General features: G+C 41.9%; 1 protein-coding gene across 3 annotated transcripts in view; it reads left to right on the forward strand.

Moving 5' to 3' along the window:
- Positions 1-17,479, forward strand: part of NCOA7 (nuclear receptor coactivator 7) — a 131,231-nt gene that overhangs the window by 91,943 nt on the left and 21,809 nt on the right. For 2 of the 3 annotated variants that reach the window (XM_053285257.1, XM_053285264.1), the window contains exons 8-11: positions 3,256-3,440; positions 5,987-6,993; positions 8,193-8,361; positions 16,288-16,435. In XM_053285257.1, coding sequence (XP_053141232.1) covers positions 3,256-3,440; positions 5,987-6,993; positions 8,193-8,361; positions 16,288-16,435 — 1,509 coding nt within the window. The remainder of the gene's footprint in view (positions 1-3,255; positions 3,441-5,986; positions 6,994-8,192; positions 8,362-16,287; positions 16,436-17,479) is intronic. The other variant, XM_053285273.1, reaches the window with a different exon arrangement.

Raw genomic sequence — 17,479 nt, forward strand, 5'->3', positions numbered from 1 at the left:
AGAATGGGATGCAGCTGATATACTAGATGAAGCTGTTCAAAAGGACCTCTGGCCACCACCTCCACCTGAGCATCCTAAAGCAGATTTGGGTGAGGTCCAGGAGTATTCCCAAGCTGTGCACTTGCTCTTTCAAGGGGGAATGCAACTCCATCCAGAACCAATAGAATCCCTTCATCTCGATTGGCTCTCCTACTGACCAACAGCACCTCCATCTTGTCCAGATTCAAACTCAGTTTACTAGCCCACATCCAGCCCATCATTAATTGGGGGCCTCCAGCCCCCGATTAAAGGACATTCACTACCTCCCTAGGATCAGGTGATACAGAGAGATCAAGCTGAGTGTCTTCTGCATATTGCTGACAACTCAGTCCAAGTCGCAGTGGTTTCATGTTGAACAGCATGGGGGACAAAACCGAACCCTACGGGACCCCACAGGCCAATAGCCAAGGAGCCGAGCAGTAGTCCTCCAGTATCACCTTCTGGACCCTTCCACCAAGAAAGGACTGAAGCCACTTGAAAACAGTGTCTCCAGTCCCCATACTTGCGAGGCGGTCCAGAAGGATACCATGTTCGATGGCATCAGACGCCACTGAGAGGTCCAGCAGAACCAACAGGTCCAGCACACACACACACACACACACACACACACACACACACACCCGTCAAGCTCCCAGTGTAGGTTATCCACTAGGGTGACCAAGGCAGTTTTAGTTCCATATCCCGGACAGAAGCCAGATTGAAAGGGATCTAGATAATCTGTATAATCCAAGACCCTCTGCAGCTGAGATGGCACTACATGCTCTATCACCTTTTCCAAAAAGGGGAGGTCTGTAATTGTTCAGGTTGGAGGGGTCAAGGGAGGACCTTTTTAATACTGGTCTCACCACCGTCTCTTTGAGGCACAATGGCATCCTGCCCTCACTTAATGAAACTGCTTATAGCTTCCAACTACCTGCCTGTTCCCTGCCTGGCAGGTTTTATTAGTCATGAAGGCCAAGGGTCTAGAACATGTGATGTTGCCCATACACTGCCCAGGATCTTGACTGCATCCTGGGGCACAATCAATCAATCCATCTTTATTACAGTCAAAGACCAGCACAGGATATAATACAGATACAGTGAAATAAAAGATCATGTAATTAAATAATTACATAATAGTAATTACATAATAATTACATAAAATAATTAAAATTATTTTAAACCAAATTATCATGAAATAATTACAACTAAATTACTAAAGATTAATATACTACAATTAGACTATAAAATTATGATTTATAAAATACAACTCTAAAAAGTTGTGGGGAGACTAATAAAATAGAGATAAAGCAAGGGTAAATATACAGGTATTCATAATTATATTCAACTATCGATAAAAGTAAAGGTGTCTAAAAAGTGTAAAATATTTAGCATATAAGGCAAAGTAGCTAAAATGTGAAGCAAAACAACTAACTAAAGTAGGGTGATCGAGTGAAATAGTCAGTAGTTAAAAATCTGCTACATGGGTTATGGGCTGGCAGTCAGGCATCCTCAGGCTGCACCAATGGAAGATAATCCAATACAATAGGACCAGATAGTACTTGAGGCACATCTGCCAGAACTGCTAAAATCCTGGAGTCCAAACTGGCTTGGATGTATGTGACTTTTTCTGCAAAGTGGCATACAAACTGGTCATAGCAGGCTTTAGATGGTCCCTCCCTCAATTCACAGGGGGATGTGAGAAGCAATTTTGCTATATGAAAAAACTCTCCTCAGCTACACAGAGCAGATACGATGGAGGCAGAGGAAAAAAACTTTCCTTTGCCGCCCCCACTGCCATCATAGTCCCAAAAATAGGTTCTAGCTCATGTTCAGTCAGATTCATCACAAGTCTTCCCCCAGCATAGTTCCGCTTGTCGGCTGAGTTGTTTCATTGACCTAAAAATGGGCTCCACTAAGCTGGAGAAGCCGTTTAGGAGTGACAGTGTCAATAGCCTGGGCTTCACGTCCCAGAGATTCACCAAGGCCTCGACAGAGTCACTAGCTCTGGACACCAGAAACTCCTCAAGGGCTGTCTGGAAAGTGAATGGATTCAAAAGCCTCTGGGGGTAGACCATTCTAATTGGACCACCACTCCTGCAGAGGGTAGATGGAGCAGTCAAACTGAACCCCATCAGATGATGATCTGTCCATGACAAGGGAGTTATCTCAAACTCCCCCGCCTCCAAATTATTCATTCCCTGTTCCACAAAAACCAGATCCAAAGTATGTCCTGCCATGTGGGTAGGGCCCTACCAATTTAGATAGACCCATAGTTGCCATGGCGACCATGAAGTCCTGAGCCACCGCTAATAGTGGGGCCTGAGCATGGACATCGAAGTCCCCCAAAGCAGTAAGTCTGGGGGAGCCCAGTGCCATCTCAAGACCACCCCAGGTAGGGAGACAATAAGTGCAACTGGGTGGTTGGTACACCGACAAAATCCCCAGCCTATCCCGGAGGCCCACCCCCAAGGACAAACACTCGAAATCTGAAAACCCAGTAGCAGCTTTTGCTAGGGAAAATAAGTTCAAAAAGTGGGTGAGATGAAGCAGAAACAACATATGGGGTGGGGCTGCTTAATCCTTTCTCTGATCCAAATTGCCCAGACACTTTCCTCTGCAGTGTTCCAAATGTGTGTTTGCTTTAAGGCTTTTGTTACATGAGTACGTGTGTAATGTGCAGAGAAGTCCTAAGAGAGTGCCCTTTAAATAAAACGCTTCTCTTCTGTCCTTTTACTTTTAAGTACAACAGTTTTCCTATAAGAACTGAAATTGAATTTTAAAAATTACGTATGAAACAATATATGAGATCATATATAAAACGGGAGGCCTGATAGGTGTCATGGTAGCATAAAATAAGCAAATGCTTTGGGCTGACTCTTGATTCTTAATAATATTATGACTTTAGTTAATTAACAATCTGCAGCTCCCACTTCATTGCAGCCAAGGATAAAATTAAATACCTTGATCCCTTTTTACAACTCTGGCCTCGTCTGCCAAAGATAGATGTGTTTTGAGCACAGAATCTTTATCTATGCTTGGTTCCAGTAGGGTATTGACCTCTTGACTGCTCAAAGTGAAACTTTGGTAGCAAACATGATTCTGTTGGAGGTGGGGTGCACTGTTAAGAACTTAGGAGAGGGAACATAAGAGATGAATGCTTTACATAAGAGTATTTTGGGGAAAACATACAGTAACAGTTTGTTAAGCTAAATATCCATTTATTTTTATTTCAAGGGTGTAGTTGGAGGAGTCATGATAGTCACTCCCAACAATATCATGTTTGACCCTCACAAGTCGGATCCTCTGGTGATTGAGAATGGCTGTGAAGAGTATGGGCTCATATGCCCCATGGAGGAGGTTGTTTCGATTGCACTCTACAATGATATCTCGCACATGAAGATCAAAGATGCTCTGCCCTCGTAAGATGTGCTTTTTGTTTATACTAACATCTGCACAGTGTCAGTGGGATGTGGAGGAAAATGCAAGGAGCAAGACTGACAATAAGATAACAAGGGAGATAAGTAAAATAGCAGTATATACTTTTAACAATATTGGCACAAACCAAGGTCCAGTTAACCAATCAATTAATTTGCCAGTTCAGATGGTGAAGTACATACATGATGATTTTAACATCCAGGTTTTATGTGCTGTGAAATAGCACCATTATACATTAAAGCTACACTTTTTAATGTTCTGATGTGGCAACTTGTGAGCATCACATGAAGCTGCTGTTTTACAGAACACCTTCCCACATGAAAAAAAGGCAAGGATTATGGTGTGTGAACTTTATCACCTCACAAACATGACATGAACACTGAGCTGCAATTAAGAGGTGCAGGGAGCAAGTTCATGAAAAAGGGGGAAAGAAGGAACTGTGGAATAAGGAAACACTAGGGATCTTGCATGGCAGTAGCACAGGGTATTGATTTCAGTAGGCTACTTTCTAAATTTGAATGTATTTTTAGGAAGATGCCCCATAGAGACGTAAGTTTTGGGTGGTATAAAAATATATTAGATTAAATTAAATAAAATAAGAGCTTATTGCAGATTTCAGTGCTGTGTGCTCCAAATTTATATTGACACACAAAATAATATGTGCTAATTTGTGTGTTAGTGACATATGAAAGATCCTCCTGTCTGAGAGCAGATGGTTGTGCCTGATAGCCTTGAATCTCTACCAGTCCTACGAGCCTATAAGTGTTGTTAACTTCAAACTCTTACTTTATTGAAACCGGAGTGATGAACAGAACTGAAGGATTTGAAATGGTTGTATTGTTAGCAATACTCAAGTGGACATGGCTTCATAAATCCAAAGCAGTGGTTTTCTCTTTAGACAGAGTTTCTTTCTACATTCCCCAGATAGGTTAATCTTTAATATGGGAGAATTGTGTAGTGAAAGCTGTATAGTTGTAAGACAATTGGATTTCTTTTTCCTTTCTTGGTCTAGTGCTTTTGATAGTCCTGGCAACTTGACTCCTAAACTGGAGGGCCACCAAAAATTCCAATTTATATTTTCATTGCCTTGAGAAGTAGGCCTGTGCTTTGGTGCTGCTGAAGCCAAATAATCGGTACATCGAATTGGTGTCGCGCACAGTACTGCCTGCTTCTAGTTCAGGGGGCCTCTTTTTACCACCACAGCAATGGCTGGGACAGTGTGCAGGGCATGACAGAAGATTTATGTGGGGGAGTTGGAGGAATAATCCTTCCAAGCACTTTTCCCATGGGGAAAAAGCTTGGAAGGCATGCCCCTCCCAGAGCTCCCTGTGCATACCTTTTGCATGCAATCCCAGCTGTTGTTGGGCCAGGACAGGGCTCTGCTACCATAAAGGGAGGTCCCACCTGCACCGGAAGTGTATAGTGCTGTGTGGGGATGGCTCTGCTGTGAGCAGCCAACTCTGTGTGTCACCAACATGATGATGCAGATAATTGGGCTCTGGTGGCATCAAATCATAGGCCTAGTCTGCCTTAAGCATTTCCCCCCCTGTATCCCCAGAGCTATAAAAGTTTTCAGGCTTGTGAAGTTGCCCAGACCTTTTGCTGAATATGGCTGGAGAAAGGAAGGGCTGCAATCGCATAATTATTTTCACCATTTATAAAGAACATGGGTAATAGAAGTGGACTGTTTATGCATTTTAGAAAAAAGCACAAGTGCTGTGGGAGTACTGTACAAATAAAAGGATTTTGCCTGTTTGAAGTTTTTATTACAATTGTCTGTGAGCTAGTGGAGAAGTATGAGCTGCCTACATTTATTTGATTGGAAATAAGAACCTGGAAAACCTATGGTGCTTTTTTAGCCTCTTCTAAAATTCTAAGCTTTTGGGAGAGTGGGGTGGGGTGTTCCTGGGACACCTTTGAGGGTATTTAACCTTTCAGACCTTCAGAGTTTCATTTCCCCCCAGTTAACTTACAGGCAAATGTTAAAGCTCCACATGTTACTGTTTTCTGTCTCATGATTTTGAATGTCTGGATGTCTTAATTCTGCAGACCTTAGTCTCCTGAACTAACTGAAAGACTCAGCTGTTGAGATGGGATTTGTTTGCTATTGGTGGATAGGAACCCATTACAATATACAAATTTTATAGAGCTTATGATCATTCCTTTTCTCTCCTTGTAGCAACGTAAGACCCAGACTGGTTCCTTTATTTTGTTCCCCACCCCTCCCTTTAAAATATATATATCTACTGGATACCTAATAATACATCCATTTCTTCCTTTTCACATGCACTTCAAAGTACAAAAATTTGGTTTTACCAATTCCTTCACCTTCATAAATACTTATTTTAGTTGACTTGCTTTTTATTATCAAGGCTTAATTCTTATTATTTAAAATCTGTTTTGTCATATTTTGGTTGACTGTTCTTTTTGCCATTCTTTGGTTTTATTTATTTATAATATGTGTTGAGTTCTCATTTTTGTTTTCATTTTGTTCTCCATCTTTAACACTCCATATGCATCCACCTGACAGCGACATTCCAAAGGATCTTTGTCCTCTGTACAGGCCTGGTGAGTGGGAAGACCTTGCTTCTGAGAACGAGATTAACCCTTTCAGCAAATTTAAATCTATGAACAAAGAGAAGAAGCAGCAGAAGGTAGACAACGTTGCCACTCTGAATTCCAAACTAATAAAGCCTTCAAACAAGGAGAAATCTACAGATTTTGAACTGCTTAAAACTTCTGAGAGTCCTTCCTTGGTGACATCCAGATCAACGGAAGCATCCAGGGACTCTGTCACCAGTGAACCTTCAAAAAGAGTCACTTTGGAAGTATACACTACAGAACATTCTGGAGAGAGAGATACTCTGGATCTAACCAAAGATAATTCTCTTCTAGGAGAAGATGGCTTTATTGAATTAGAAGCGATTTCATCCCAGACTGACAGGAAAGTTGTCGGAAGAGCTGATAATCCTAGTGACTGCAAAACAACAGAAGAAGTTAGATTGCAAGCAACAAATAAAGAAAACTGTGAGCAATCAGCTTTAGATTCATCTGGGACAAAGCATGAGGTAGTCCCTAAAGAGGTTCTTGATCTAGAGTCTTGTGAGAAGCTAGATGTGGTGCCTGAAATTCACAAGGGAGGGAATTCACCAACAAATAAGTTGGAGACTACCCTGGATGCAAACAAGGAGCTGAATACAGATAAATTTATAGAATTTTACTTCAGTAAAGAGAAGGATAAGTTGCAGTCTACTGATGATTTATGTAAAATTGCACTCAAGGAAGAAAGGAACAATAAACCTGTGGGCATAGATCTCACACTTAGCTCTTCACAATCCCAAGTCACCGAAGTTCTTACAGGCAAATGGACAGGACCTGACGTGTGTTCTGTTGAAAGGAAAGAGCCATTTCCAGAAGTTGGCTCAGCAGGAGCTGAGAAAAAAGAGCATGAAGAATCTGTAGCATCTGCTTTGACATCAGATAATAAATCTGAAATTAGATTGTGGCTGCTGCAGAGAATCCAGGTGCCAATTGAAGGTAGGCTTTTTTTTACCATAGCTTTACTAAAAGGCTGAATGTATCATTCTGTTACAAAAGTTCCTTTAAAAACTTAGCTTTAATTTAATATAATTATGTTCTGTCCACCCCATGATCTCATGAGGGTTTGGAGACCCCAGTGCACACACGTTGCATCCCTGCCCATGATAGTTTTCTTGTTCCCTTCAGTGAAGGGAGCACTGTCAAATAGAGGCAAGAATATTGTGCATTCTCTGTTTAAGTGAATGAACACATCATATAGGAACAAATGCAGATATAGAGCACATATAGACAGAGCCTTTTCCTATCAGGGATCTTATAAGGGTGGCCACTAGGAATGGAGCCTGAATTCTTGGCTACTGTGTTTGGTTTCTGCTCTTGAATTATTGTTTGATTTTGATCTGATTATTGTTTGTATTTTGGACTTGTAAACCACTTTGGATCTTGTGGAAGAAAGGTGGTATATATGTACATTCTGTGTTGGGAGGGACAGATTGCCTTTTACGGTGTGTTTCTGCAGTGTTTTCCAAGGCAGGGTTGCAAAATGCATTGCAAATTGCAATGCAAAACATGTGTGCAGCTTGTTCCAGCCTTAAAGAACAATGGGGAAACTAGAAACATCCCATTGTTCCCCATGGATAGCTCCTAGTGACACCAAAGTGGGTTGTGGTAGGGCTTGATAGATGCGACCAGCCACCCCAACCCACAAAAGAAACAGGCAAGCAGGTGATTTTTAACACCTTTTAAACCTTTCCCCAAAACTGCCATAGGATCCTATGGGGGTTTGGGGGGAAATGTTAAAGATCTGTTTAAAATCGCCTGCTTGCCCATTTCCTTGGTGGGTTGTGTGGTGGGTAGCATCCATCATGCCTATCACAACCCACTTTGGTGTCCCTAGGAGCTACCCCTTGGGAACAATGGGATGTTTCTAGCTTCCTCATTGTACCCCTATGGCCAAAACACTTGAAACATCTCAAGTTTGTTCCATCGAAAAAGCCTGGGCTGGCTGGTGTTTCGATGAAACGTTTTAGTCATCCACATCTTGTTTTGAGTTTGAAACAGAATGCAAAATCCATTTCGTGCAGATCCCTGATGTGGGATTTCTGAACCATCATTTTTTGATGATCTTATAGTGTACCGCTGTTATCATTCATTTGCTGTATGGTAACTATGTAGTCTCCTGTTTCTCTTGGATTCAGATATGCTTCCCTCAAAAGAGGAGAAAAGCAAGACTCCTCCAATGTTTCTGTGCATCAGAGTGGGCAAGCCTATGAGGAAGTCATTTGCTTCTCAAGTCACCACCATGGCTCAGCAGTATGGCAAAAGAAGGAAGCAACCAGAGTACTGGTTTGCTGTTCCTCGGGAAAGGTAAGATGCAGCTTTTCATAAAGTATTCGGAGACTTTCCAGAGTGTATGGCATGTATAGCACATCTTGTGTGCCATCCACTGAATATATATTTCTCTTGACGGGGTACTTCATGTCCCTAGCATTATTGTGGTTTTTTAATCCAGGGCACCTAAAACAAACTCAGCTAACAATGTTTTTGCCACTGGGAAATGTGTTCTTTCCCCTCCCAGTTTCTGCCACTGGGAAATGTGTTCTTTCTTCTCTTCCGTTACAGCACATTCAGTTTATTAGGGGTTGTTGTGTGGACTGTGATTATGCAAATGTCACGAGGCTTGCTGTGACATTTGTGATGTGATTAGTTTCAAGCGTTATGACTAACATGTGCACATGTGCATGCGTAATCCCCTTTTTGGATTTTTTTACATTTAAGAGGGACAAAAGACTGTGTGCTCCTGCACTGCAGAATCCCAGTGGGACATAAAGTGGGGGTTGAGGTTGGCGGTGAGAAACCTTCCCTAATGCAAAAATCTGAATAAGTCCCTTAGCTGTTATCTTTATTTATAGAATTTTTACCTCCCCTCACCCCCGACCCTTTGAGCAAAGCTTCTCAGGGCAACTAACAATGCTAAAATAAAGAAGAATAAAACTGCATAAATAATTGATTTGTTCAAGGAGATTATGGTTTTAAATCTTCACCAGTTGGGGAAATTGTAAGTTGTTTTAGGGAGCTGTACCTAAGAAGGACTTGATAAAAATGCTGTGGCAGGCTTTGCCGGGATATTTGATGCCAAGATGAAACTAGTGACATTGATAGAAGTCCACAACTGATGCCTAGTCAATTTCAGCTTCTGTAGACTCTCCTCTTCGAAACCTGAGCAATACTTCGTGTATTCTTGTTTTGGAGTACATTCCATGGAGCCTTAAAACTAAACAACAACAACAACCCATATGGTTGTTCCTGTAAATCCCTTTTGAACTTAGATGAAATCCTTAGCATGTTCATGTGTGAAAGCAAGAGAGGGAGAGAGAAAAGGTAGTGGTGGGAAAGCAAGAGAAGAGAGGCCCATTTCTCCCCTTTTTCTTTCCTGATAAAATAGCCGAAGATCTTGGCATCACTGTATGATTTATCTCAAGTACCAACTAAGTGCTAGTCATGGAATTGGATGTGAAGTAACTTCTTAAATGTGTTCTGAGGGCTCTCATAGCAAGGCAAGTGGGGCAAAGGTGAAATGTAGGCAGCTTATTTTGATAACTGGGTGGCAGAAAAATGTGTGAGAGAGAGTAATAATAAAACAGGAGATGTTGTTGAGGATAAGCTTTGGAGCAGAAATGATGTTTGAGGTGGAAACTGTTAAGACTTTGTGAGAAAGTGATACCTAAAGTGGGTTCCTGAGGTTGCCATGCCCTGGGAGTAGGCACGCTCTCCCATCCCCACCTGAGCCTCTGCTTCTGTTGTGGGTTCTGATATGTTGACATGATTGTGTTGTCAGAATCAATCTTGGCATACCCTGCCTTACCTCCTTCAGGGAACACAGAATCTGTAACAGTGTTGGGTTCCCTGAGGGGAGTACGGAAGGATATGTCATGATTGGTCACATCATCCAATCTTGGCATTTTGGGACCAATAGCAGAAGTATAGGCTCACAAGGGGAGGAGGGGGAGCGTGTGCTCACACCATGGTGGCAGCAATCTCAGTTGCTGCCCTCTGTGTGAATCTGCCATTCAATATGACAGACTGATCGTGGCAGAAATATTTAAAAAGAGACATAGCTGCAGCTTCTTATCTCTGTGTGGGTAGGGAGATTGTGTGTGTGTGTGTGTGTGTGTGTGTGTACACTACGACACAGCTCTTAATAGAAGTATAATCTGTAAAAAGAATTCTAAGAACACAAATGAAATCATGTAGCTGATGAGTTTGCTGATGGATTATGCAGCTGCTCATATTGCTTATTTTGTGCATTATTGCAGTAGGTCACAGCTGCAGCGTGTGGCTTTTCTGCAGAACATTTTTGTCCTTTATCTGATTTTTGGGAGTGCTTTTTGCATGTCCAAACATAATTACTTTGTCAGACAATGCAGTGGAGTTAATCAGTGGCTTGGACACTGTTGCATTGTGATTGTGAAATAAGAGGAGCCCTTATCTTTTGCATGGAACTTTAGAAGCAGTAATCATTAAAGAAGTGTGCTTTATAAATGGCCCGGAATGTTCATATTGACCCAGTTACACCATCTCCTGGCCAGCTAACTGAAAGTCCTTCTTTAGACACCTGTGCATTTTGCAATGGGGAGCGTTAGCAGCTCTGGAGAGTAAGTATAAATAAGCTGCTGTTACATCACTCTGTGTGCTTGATAGGATTGAATAAAGCTAGATTGAATAAAGCTAGAGAACTTGCATTTTGGGCGGTATAAAAATGTGATGAAATAAATAAATAAATAAATAAATAAATAAATAGATTGGGGGGTGATAGTTATCACTGCTTATATACTGTTAGCCTATTGAACGTAGACAATGCTGCTGGAAGATTGTAATGCTAGGGCAATTTTGTAGAATGAATAATAGGGCATGGGTTTGTGGCATTGCTTATTTCAGAGATCAGATGCACTGATAGATTACATCGATTTCTTCAGTCCACATGTGAGACAAGCCCATCCTTCTACCCAGAGGCGTATCTAGGGAAAATAACGCCTAGGGCAAGCACTGAAATTGCGCCCCCTGTACAGACATCTGACACCCATCTTTCAGATAACTTTACCATAATATCAGCTCAAAAGTACAAGTCAAGCTCGTTAATCTTTTAATCTTTCAAAAACTATTTAGCCGTGGACGTAGCCAGACCAAAAAATGCTGGAAAACTAGAAATTTCAGTATGCTGGGGCTCATGAAATACCCAAATACTATGTGGAGGTGTACTTGGAAAACTAAACAGAAGTGCCTGTGTAATTCCCTACTATGCATTGTAGCATCCCTATTACATAAGTTTTAAAAATAAAAGGAGAATTTGACTTTTCCCAGATACTCTGAAAATAATTAAAGGATATGCAGAGTAAACTGTGCCACTGCATGGAATATATTCTAGTCTTTCTTTCTTTCTTTCTTTCTTTCTTTCTTTCTTTCTTTCTTTATTTATTTATTTATTTATTTATTTATTTCTCGCTCTTCCTCCAAAGAGCCCAGAGTACATAGTTAAGTTTCTCCTCAAACAACCCTGTGAAGTAGGTTAGGCTGAGAGAGAAGTGACTGGCCCAGAGTCACCCAGCTAGTTTCATGGGTGAATGGGGATTTGAACTCGGGTCTCCCCGGACCTAGTCCAGCACTGAGAGAAAGAGAGCAAGAAACTCCCAGTGGGCCTTAATACTAAGGATTTCACACTGATTCAAAGACAAACTCACCATTAATAGCCATATTATTAAGAGATCACATTTAACTCACTTATCACAAGAAGCAAAATAAGAGCCAATGAATACAATCCTAGCTCATAAGCTTCAGCTCAGTATTCACAAGCCCTGATTCTTTGTACATAGTGCCAAACTGAATATGTGTATGGTGACTTATATTATATCAATTTAAATTATATATATATTGTCCTGTAGCCCCTTTGGGGGGCTTCCTAAAGGCCGTGGGCAGGGGGGGTCTGCAAAGATTCCCCCTCCCCACAATGGCCTCTAGGGCCTCACAGGGACCATTTGAGCATGTGCAGTGGCCATTTTTAAAAAATAATTTTTGTTTAAAAAAAATGGCTGCTGAAAAAATAGCCACCGTGCATGCTCAAATGGCCTCTGTGAGGCCTGGCATGGCCTAGGGCCTCACAGAGGCCATTTGAGCATGCGCGGTGGCCATTTTGTTTATGGCGGCTTTTTTTTTTTTAATTTAAAATGGCGCCCCCTTCAAGTGGCGCCCAGGGCACATGCCCTACCTGCCCTACCCTAGATACGCCCCTGCTTCTACCCAGTTTAGACATAACTGTGTGGTGGGGGTGGGGGGCAAGCATAATGGATGGACAGCTTCACAATATGTGTGCAAGGATGTCTTGGGAGAAAAGTAACTTTTATTTCCCAAGGATACTCAGTATGGTTTTTAGTTGAGCAGTAATGCATTGAAACAAGTACGTGGAGAATTGTGTGTGGAAATTAGCAAGATTGAAATGGAACAAGGCAAGCCACCGTTCATGATTTTAAACATTGCTCTGTAGGACTTGATACATTTGAATCTAGACTTATTAGTAATACGCTGGTTTGTTTGTTTTTTAATAGCTATATATACATGCATGGGCTTAAACACTTTCCCCATTTTATCCTTGCAGCAGCACTGTGAGGTACATAAGGCTGAGTGATGACTGGTTCAGGGTCACATTGAGCTTCATGGCCAACTAGAGATTTGAGCCTGGGTGTTCCTAGCCTGGTCCAAAACTCTAATTACGATAATGTACTGTAATATTGCTGCTGCTGTCAATTAGTCTGCTGCTATTAGTGATGTATGAGGTGTATGCGTGAAGTTTGTGAGTCCTTTTAAGACATGGAAGTTTGTGAGTCCTTTTAGGACATTTCCTCATACCTTCTGTTAAGTTGCATTGAGAACTAACTTTGAATAATTTTTAAGGTTGATTTATATCATCTATTTTAATATTTGCTGCTGTGTGTTTTTAAAATGGAAAGGCAGTTTGAGGTCTGTCTTGTGTTCTGCTTCTTCTGGAGACAGATCTGAATAACTGCTAGATTTTTATTTTCAAAGGAGGGGGAAGAATAACCATTATTTTTTCTTTGTTCAGCAGTCTTTGATCCTTTTGCATCTAGCAGAGTCTCATCTAATGAGTCAAATTACAGTACTTGTTACTTTAAGCATATGTTTGCTTTTTAAAACGCTAAATGGCATTCCTAGTCCCAATCTGCATCACCCTCCATTGTCCCTGTGACTACTATTTGCCAAGGAAGAAAATGCTGATGAGAATTCCAAGACTTTGGAATGCACTCTCAGCTGAAATAAGAGCATCCCCATCTCTGACAGCCTTTAAAGAAGTCTCTAAAGACACATTTATTCACTCAAGTTTTTAAACTAGAATTGTGGTTTTAAGTTGTTTTAATGTTTTTAATTTTTGTTTTAATTTGTTTTATGTTGATGTCGTTGTTATGTTGCTGCTCAATGATGTAAGTTTCGGGCGGTATACAAATATAATAAATAAAAGTGTCTTCAAGGTATATGCCACATGTCTCTTGTGAAGTTTCTGTCTTAATCCTAACAAAATGCAGACTCTTCATCTGCAGTTTCAACATCATGTCCAGATTCCTCTGTCCAGTGGCTAACGACATTGGCAGCACCCTGTGTTCTAAACTTGGCGGTTACAGCCACACCACCAGCTGCCTGTCTCCCCCACCACCCTGGACCCTGTGGCTTCCTGCTCACCAGCCACCTCCATGGCGGCTCATCTGATGCCTCGCCCCCTACTGGGCTGGCTCCTAAAACTCCAGGAACTTCAGTGGAAGCATCTAAGCTTTGCCTGGTCATTGTGCTTTATAAAGACATCATGGCTCAGTGACAGATGCTGGACCATGATGTCTTTATAGCACGCAGTGGCCAGGCAAAGCTTAGGAAGCCACAGCAGCTCCTGGAGTTTCAGGAGCTGCCACCGTGGCATCTTAGCAAAGGAGGTGAGATAAGGATCCGAAATAGGGAAGAGCGGCAGTCTGAGGGGGGTGGGGAGGTGAGGAGGCAGTAGACGAGTGGCCACTGAAAGTGAGCAGCTATTTATTGATTGATTTGATTTCTATACTGCCCTTCCAAAAATGGCTCAGGGCGGTTTACACAGAGAAATAATAAATAAATAAGATGGATCCCTGTCCCCAGAGGGCTCACAATCTAAAAAGAAACATAAGATAGACGCCAGCAACAGTCACTGGAGGTACTGTGCTGGGGGTGGATAGGGCCATTTACTCTCCCCCTGCTAAATAAAGAGAATCACCATGTTGAAAGGTGCCTCTTTGCCAAGTTAGCAGGGGTTAAAAGCCACTAAGAAGGGCCTTAAAAGCCACTAAGGAGGAGGCTGAATGAATCTGGTGGGTGGTGGGTGGGAAGGGTATTCCAAAGAAGAATCAGATATCAGATTCAAGATTCAGATTAATATCAGGTTCAAGAGGAGTTAAAAAAAAAAAAAACTTAAAAGCTTACATGTTAGTTTGTAGTGTTTAGTTGGTCACAATACAGGCCCATGCTCTGCTTTTTGTTTTTTTCCTAATGCAGCAACCAGTGTTCCCTCTAAGATGTGTGTGCACTCACAAGTTTTTTAATGTTCCCTTAGTTAATTTTAGATCCCGCACAGGTTGAATCAGGAATGCCCCACTCTGAAAGCATGTGCGCACACACTGCCTTGATACTGCTGCCCAGAACAAAATTCATTCCACGCAGAAATAAAAAAAAATTAGAGAGAACACTGGCAGCAACATACCCATCTACCATTTTTGTAGGCAAAGGCTGACAATCAACATCACTCTTTTGTTCTGATTGAAGATGACTTCGTCTGTTTTAGATGAATGTCTTTGATCAAGATAGCAAGATCTTAATGTCTTTGATCAAGATAGCAAGATTTTAAGTTAGGTTTTGGTGATACGGGGTGAGAGGCATACCTCAGGTGCTAGTGTAAACAGACCATCAAGTTAAACTGTTCTTAAATAGTGTGATGAACTGGGCATTTGTGTTTGTAGTTACAGTAACACATACCCACCTAGCTGTACGAAACTGATTTTGCGTTCTGTTTCAAGCTCAAAACGAAACACAAATGGCCAAACTATTTCGTCAAAACAACCGGTCCAACTAGTTGTTTCAACGGAACAAACTCAAAACACCCCATTGTTCCCCATGTGTAGCTCCTAAAACACCAAAGTGGGTTGTGTGGGAGGGCATGATGGGTGCCACCCACCACCCAACCCACAAAAGAAATGGGCAAGAAATGAATCCTATGGAGGTTTGGGGAAAAGGTTAAAGATGTGTTAAAAATCTCCCACTTGCCCATTTCTTTTGCTACCCATGGTGAACAATGGGGCATTTCATGTTCCCCATTGTTCCCTGTGGCTGGAACAAGCTGCACTCCCCAAGTGCAATGCATTTTGCAACCCTGCCACAAAAAACACTGCATAGGCATGCTGTAAAAGGGAATCTGTCCCTCCCAGCACAGAACACACATTTCAAACACAGTCTAAAAAGGAATCACTGACATGGAATCCACTGCCAGCCACAGTGTCTGTGCTACAGTAACATCATTGGCACAAGAGAGCCAGCGTGGTGCAGTGGTTAGAGTGTTGGACTAGGACCAGGGAGACCCAAGTTCAAATCCTCATTCAGCCATGATATTTGCTGGGTGACTCTGGGCCAGTCACTTCTCTCTCAGCCTAACCTACTCACAGGGTTGTTTGAGGAGAAACTTAACTATGTACTCTGGGCTCCTTGGAGCAAGAGCGGGATATAAAATGTAATAAATAAATAATAAATGTGTTGCTCTATCACACACAGTTATGACTTCTGCCACATCAGCACCAGTACTTAGCAGCAAGCATAACCATAAGCTCGATTAGAGAAGCTACATTTTGACTGAGTACACTTTGCATTAAAGGGCTGTTTGGGTGGTACTTTCCTGTGTTTGGATGCAGGAACACCCTTGACCCTGGATATAGAAATGAATGCAGTTTCAGTAACCAGGCACCAGGAAGATCCCATGTCCAAATAACTACAGTATTTCCTCAGTAAGGTATGTAGTTATTAAGGAGTAGAGAGAAAGTGTGTAAGGTCTCATCAGCTATATCGGGAGAAAAGCAACTGCTACATTCCATGTACATGTGCAAAGTCTCCTTCAGTCACACAACACCTTTGTTAGTAATTTAGTGAATTTTGCATACCATTCCAATTCTCAATGTGTTTTGATTGCTCAGACCTTTTTTTTAACATATGTTTGTTTCACAGGGTGGATCACCTGTATACGTTCTTTGTTCAATGGTCACCAGATGTGTATGGCAAAGATGCTAAGGAACAAGGTTTTGTAGTGGTCGAAAAGGAGGAACTTGATATGATAGACAACTTCTTCAGTGAACCCTCAACAAAGAGCTGGGAGGTGAGTGCTTTCTATTTCAGATCAGAAGTATGAGACCAAGTTTGGTAGGATGGCACCAGTACATTTTGCCACCAAGGAAAGGTTTTCCCTCCTGCTGCTTATGATCTCCTGTAAGGCAAGGTTGTCTGGATTATTTCTTTTAAACCATGTGCCTGGCCCTCATGTGTAGCCACATGACCTTCCTGTCTTACAAGAGGCATGAACGATATCTTTCAGGTGTTGGAAAGTGCATGGCAAAATGAAGAATTTGGTACAGCTATCAAGCATGTATCTGAGGAATAAAATAATGTGTAAGGTCAAGTGAAGGAATAGTTGAGAGCAATAAGGAACTTTTAATCAGTTTACGAATACAACAAATATTTATATACCGCTTTTCAGCAAAAGTTCCCAAAGTGGTTTACATAGATATAAATACATAAATAATATGGCTCCCTGTCTCCAAGGGGCTTGCAACCTAAAAAAGAAACGTAAGATAGTCACCAGCAACAATCACTGGAGAGATGCTGTGCTGGGGATGCATAGGGCTCGTTGTTCTCCCCCTGCTAAATAAAGAGAATCACCACTTTTAAAAGGTGTTTCTTTGCTCTGTTAGCAGTTTAGCAATCAAAAACTGTAAGCAGAAAGGCATCTAATCCTAACATAGTGTTGGGAAAGCTTAACGACCATGAAAAACTAATTTGAGATTGAAAGGGAGTGGAAACAAAAACACGTGGTTGTATTTTTGAATTATTTGCACCGCCTAGAAATGTATAAAAACCACATTTGGAGAGGGGCTGTTGAGATGGCTAGAAGCTATGCTGTTGTTATCAGGTTGCCTTCTACAAGGAAATCCCAGGAACTCCCCTGTAGAGATGTGCACGAACTGGTTCAGCGGGCCTTTTACGGGCCTGCAAACTGGTGTGAACCCTGGCCAGCTTGAAGGTTTGATGACCAGGGGCGGGTGGCTTTAAGGGCAGGAGAGGGTGCACTCCCCCCCACCTGCATTTCCCCTGCCAACGCATGATTCCCCAAAAGCCTGTTGGGACAGCAGTGTACCTCCCTGCC

This window comes from Hemicordylus capensis, chromosome 1 (assembly GCF_027244095.1).
Source record: "Hemicordylus capensis ecotype Gifberg chromosome 1, rHemCap1.1.pri, whole genome shotgun sequence".
Lineage (NCBI taxonomy): Eukaryota > Metazoa > Chordata > Lepidosauria > Squamata > Cordylidae > Hemicordylus > Hemicordylus capensis.